At 47.5% G+C, this 5,397-nt stretch overlaps 1 protein-coding gene across 1 annotated transcript; it reads left to right on the top strand.

The window, feature by feature from the left end:
• The first annotated feature begins 1,158 nt into the window (after positions 1-1,158).
• On the top strand, positions 1,159-2,104 carry LOC123164569 (xyloglucan endotransglucosylase/hydrolase protein 3-like). The gene is made up of 3 exons (XM_044582101.1): positions 1,159-1,233; positions 1,367-1,569; positions 1,696-2,104. Exons 1-3 carry the CDS (start codon positions 1,159-1,161, stop codon positions 2,102-2,104), a joined length of 687 nt encoding a protein of 228 aa, XP_044438036.1.
• The last annotated feature ends 3,293 nt before the right edge of the window (positions 2,105-5,397 follow it).

The raw sequence follows: 5,397 nt of genomic DNA, 5'->3' as shown, positions 1-5,397 counted from the left end.
AAGGCAATATGTATCTCATAGTTTTCTCAAATTGGTGGTATCAAATACATCGTTACTCTCTTTTCACTATTTAACACTTCTTCACCTGAGCTCATATCCTTAGTGGGTCTTTGGACTACGCCTTAATCTCTTGTACATAGTACTCCCTCTGTAAATTAATATAGGACTTTTTAGATCACTAAGTAGTACTACTCATGACTTGGACCGATGGATGTATTTTTTTAGAGAAAAACAAACCCTACCATGCATGGGATAAGTATATGGATCCACTGTCGTTTGCTTTGAGATTTGTGCAAATTGTTTGAGTTTCACAAGTTTGTACTTGTTTAAAAGTATTGTATCAGGTATTTTTCTACTTGTTTTAACATGTGCATCAAAATGCAGTTAAAAACATGTATCGAAATGTTGCATTGTGAACCATTGTGTACAAGTAACTCCAATATGAACTAAGTGCGCTTTAATTTTGTTAGTATAACACAAAATCTTATGATACACTTTGAAACAAGGGGAAAATGCGATAAAACATTATAGAAAATAATTGAAACAAGAGAAATTTTGTGCGGAACCACTCTCATTGTTCGTCACCATGAATCACAAAACTTTGGTGCATGGTAGAAAAACCACTCTCATTGTTTCTAAACGATGTTGACGTCTACTCTACAAGACAACCTAAGCCACAAGGACTCATAAAATTGCCTAATGAAAGACCTGGATTAGCAAACCACGAAGGTAGTGCTCGTGAGTTGTGATCATTAAGCAAAGACCGCAAGCCGAAGAAGACATCGCCACGATGACGACGACACACCATATACGGCATCGGCCAACGCGTTCGTGCATGCACTAGTGCGTGGCCCGATTGAGTTTTGCGTGGTGGAGAAGCCCCGCCGGCCGGCAGGTAGATCGAATCGATGATCTAACGTGTACATGGTCAAGTACTATAAAAGCAAGCAAGCGCGCTCACGGCGTCACACACATCTCGTAGCTAAGCTAGCAATGGCTTCCAGTGTGCAGCACCCATGGCTTCTCCTCTTGCTCGTCCTCCTCTCGGCCGTGGCCCCGGCGACGGCAAGGACGCCGGTGTTCGACGACAACTACGTGCCCACATGGGGTGCAGACGGCTATCACCTTGTCAACCAGGGCTCACAGGTTCGTCTCACCATGGACAAGAGGTCCGGCGCCGGGTTCTGCTCCAAGTCGACGTCTGGCTCGGGGTTCTTCCGCATGAGGATGAAGGTACCCGGAGGGTACACGGCCGGAGTCGTCACAGCTTTCTTTGTGAGTTGTTGATCCGTGCATGCTTGCTGCTCATACTTCCGACTTCTCGTTAAAATCTGTGATGTGGTGTAATTGTTTGACGTGCATGCAGCTGATGTCAGTACCACCTCAGAGCAGTGACCGCGACGAGGTGGACTTCGAGTTCCTGGGCAACGTGGACGGCCAGCCCATCACCCTCCAGACCAACGTCTTCGTCAACGGCCACGGCAACAGGGAGCAGAGGCTGAAGCTGTGGTTCGACCCGGCAGCCGACTTCCACGAGTACAAGATACTCTGGAACCCTCACCAGCTCGTGTACGTATGCTCCATTCCAAAGTTTGGGCACACTTAGCTTCAAAAAAAAAAAGTTTGGGCACACTTTCATCCAAAGTTTAAATGTGCAATGCTTGATTTGAAATCCGAATCATGTGCAATTCGCAGGACATTTGTGGACGATGTGCCGATACGGGTGCTCAGGAACCTGACGGGCCGTGTGCCGGAGTACGAGTTCCCGGCGAAGCGGATTGGCGTCTGGGCGAGCCTGTGGAACGGTTCCGAATGGGCGACGGACCGCGGCAGGATCAAGATCGACTGGAACCGCGCGCCGTTCACCGCGGGGTACCAGGGCTTCGGTGTCGACGCCTGCGCCAACACCAGCTCGACGCCGTGCCACTCGAGGAACTGGTGGTGGAACGCCCACCGGTACAGGAGGCTGTCCGCCCGGCAGCGTGCGGCCTACGAGAACGTCAAGAAGACGTACGTGTACTACGACTACTGCGCCGACAAAGATCGGTTCAAGAACACCACAATGCCGGTTGAGTGCAGCCACAGTAGCTACTTAGCCTACTAGCTTGGATCAGATCATCAGATCGATTTCCACGTAAAATGGTTTATTTATGCACGGGAGGCAAGCATAATTAATGGATGTTCACAACAAATATGTAGCGGTACTGAATAATATTGGCATCATTACATGCATGTATGGCCGTCTATTTGAATTCCAAGCCGACTGATTTATGATTTACTTTGAGAAGCACCATGGGTGGTGGGCTAACCGAATTGGGATGCAATTCCACACTCTTGCTTTATTAGCAGCTCACTAGTTTCTTTTTAGTTAGCTACGCATTCGTTTCTGCGTTACAAAAATTAAAGATGATGTTATTTTTGTTTCTCTGGTGTTGAAAAGTGTTGTAATCCCTCCATTCAAATGCATAGGTTCTAATATATTTTCTGAGGTTGTCTTTGACCACTGGTTAGACTAATAATATATATATTATTATTTTTGCGGGGGAGACTAATAATTAATACAGTATATGTGTATGTTGCAAAACTATACGGTCTAATTCGTATGTCAAAGGAGTTTCTAGTGATATACTCCCTCCATCTGATAATGTAAGATTTATTAGCCCTAACATTTTATATTATCAGGCGGAGGGCGTAACTTTTATACTATTGATATCATACTTCATTAATCTTATCAATGTTCAAACCCAAGCTTGAAATATATATTAGACCATATATATTTCGATGCAGGGAGTACGTTCTTGGAAAAGGTTCGACAAGCCAATCTATAATTAACCCCTTGGCCCATATTTGTTGCACTGCCGAAATTCAGAAAAATTATATTTTCAGCCTTGAAAAGTATTTTGATTGTTATTTTTTCATACTGAGTTAACTACAACTTAACTTTAATTAATAGAAACAAGTAGGAGTTACAACCTTTAAATTCGAGTGAAACGAGCCCCTTTTAAATATGGAGATGATCTCCAAGGTGCCACCTTCATCGTTATTTTAAGCAATATTTTTGAATTAAACTGTAAACTGATATAATTAAAAAAAACTAAATAATTTTATTTTGACTTGAACTATCTTCATAATAATTTATTCTGGGTCATGTTTTCACCATGAATTTAACTAATAAAATATATGTTTATAATTAGCCGTACTAATATTATTGGAAACGACATTTAAATATGAATCCAATACATAATCTTCTGGGACATGCGTTAATATTTTGCTGGCCAAATATGTGGTCAAATTTAGACCCAAAATACGATGAAGACTAATAAAGCCCAACAGGGTAGTAGATAGTAAGCACGAATGCATATGTGATAGCCTGGCCAGATTCGTATTATTAATGGCCTAGGCACATTAAGGCCAACTCCAACCCGCCGACTCAAACAAAGGTGGTTTTGTCTGTTTTTTTTTTGTTTATTTGAGTCAGTCGAGCGAACGAGTGTGTCTGGTTTTCGCTGTAGGGGCGGCGGTGCGCTCAATGCGATCGACACATTTGGTCAGTGTGGCAACTAAAACAAAACATGCATAAAACATATTTAAAACATGCCATTAACACCCTAAGGCCACTTATTCTATAATTAAAACATAAACATTAATTAAAACTAAGAAAACAACTCGCAGCCGCCCGCCGCCCCCAGCTCACAGCCCTAGGCACCGTTGTCATCGTCCTCGCCCTCGCCATCTATGGTTAGGTCGACGAACTCCGGTGGCGCCCCCATGGGAAGGCCTACTGGTAGCCTGCAGGGTCGTAGCCTCCGGCATCTGCTGCTCCTGCTCTGCCTGGCGCTTGCGTCCCTACCTCATACTCGTACTTGCGCTCCCGCAGCATCAGGCGCTCCGCCTCCGCCCGCTCCGCCGGCAACGCACGTCCCTCCCACACGTGAATGTGTTGCCGCTCCTCCTCCTCCGTCGTGCCCAGTCAAACAGGTTGCGCAGAGAGGTACGTTGCAAACATGCTCGTCCACATGCAAGCTTGCTCGTCCACATGAAAAAGAACCCTGCTCCGTGGTTGTCGTCTTTAAGATATAATAACGTCAATGGTTCCTGGCAGGAAAAACGCTCGCCGGACCCTATCCGGAGAGCCTGCCGGCCACGCCTCCACCAGTCGGGCTCCAGAGCCGGACTTGGAGGCAGACGCTAACGTGGGGACAACACCGGATGTTCCTCCTACAGAGGATGCAGATAGGTTGTCCGCTACGAATTCCGAAGTGGATAGTGCCATGAATCACAGGCGTCGCCAGGCCGTACTCCGCGACCCTGGTTTCTCTGAAGAGGCGTTCGATGCCTTCAACTCAGGAGACGCATACATCCGAGCTGCTCAAAATGGTCTTGCCAGAGCCACGGACCGGTATGTAAAGGATATACGGGTAAGAAAATCTGATAATTATGTATATCAGTAGCCCCTGAGACTTGAAACAGTTGGCACAAGTGATTTAAGGATCATTATTTGCATAGGTTCTTACGGAGAAGAATACCCAGTTGTCTCAAGAGCTGGAGGAGTGCAAAGCCCAGCTACGGACCGAAGTTGCCGCAATGAAGGAGTCCAAGAAGGCCCCATCTGGTAACACTTGTTCCTATCGAAAAGAATGTCATATACCAGTTAGTATTCGGCATGCATGCAAATCTAACAATAGATTCTGCAGATGATCCCGGAGTGTCGGGGGTTGGGTGCGACGTATGCCAATGGATGGCTTATCATGGTGGGAGCGAGTAGAACGTCGCCGGTGCATGGAAACGGGATGAGGCGTAGACACGTACGCCGGCGAACTTTACCCAGGTTTGGGGCTCTCCGTGGAGATAACACCCCTAGTCCTGCTCTGCGGGGTCTCCGCATGATCACTAAGGCACTAGTGATACAATGGTGCTCCTTGAGCTGTTTGCTAGAGGTGGAAGAAAGCAAGGCTAGCTCTCTCCTTTCTCTATGGGCGAGTCTAGTTCTAACAGATTGGGAACCCTTTACATGGGTGTCCTAGGGGTTTATATAGGCCTACCCCCCAGGGGTACATTGGTAATCTTGCCGGGTGTAGGACCCGGCGGTCAGTGTCTCTGATCTCCGGCTTCTCCACTGGCTGCTGGGGCCCGCCGCCTGGTGGGCCCCGCCGACTGGTCAGGTATGGAGCAGACAGGCTGCCCCCGCCTCTTGCGGGTCCTGCCGGCTGCTGATCACTGTAGCCATGATGCTAATGACGCAGGCTTGGTCGGGGGGGGTGTGGCTACAGTCCCGCCGCCTGGCGGGCGATCACTATAGCCACACCATGTCTCGTCTGGTTAATGGCGCACGGGCCTCGAGGGAGGCATAGGCCGCCTGCTGGAACCGGGCTTCCCTCAGGCCCGGCTGGTCCGGCT

This window comes from Triticum aestivum, chromosome 7D (assembly GCF_018294505.1).
Source record: "Triticum aestivum cultivar Chinese Spring chromosome 7D, IWGSC CS RefSeq v2.1, whole genome shotgun sequence".
NCBI lineage: Eukaryota > Viridiplantae > Streptophyta > Magnoliopsida > Poales > Poaceae > Triticum > Triticum aestivum.
Note: the sequence above shows the minus strand (reverse complement) of the source record. Positions and strands in the feature narration are given on the sequence as shown.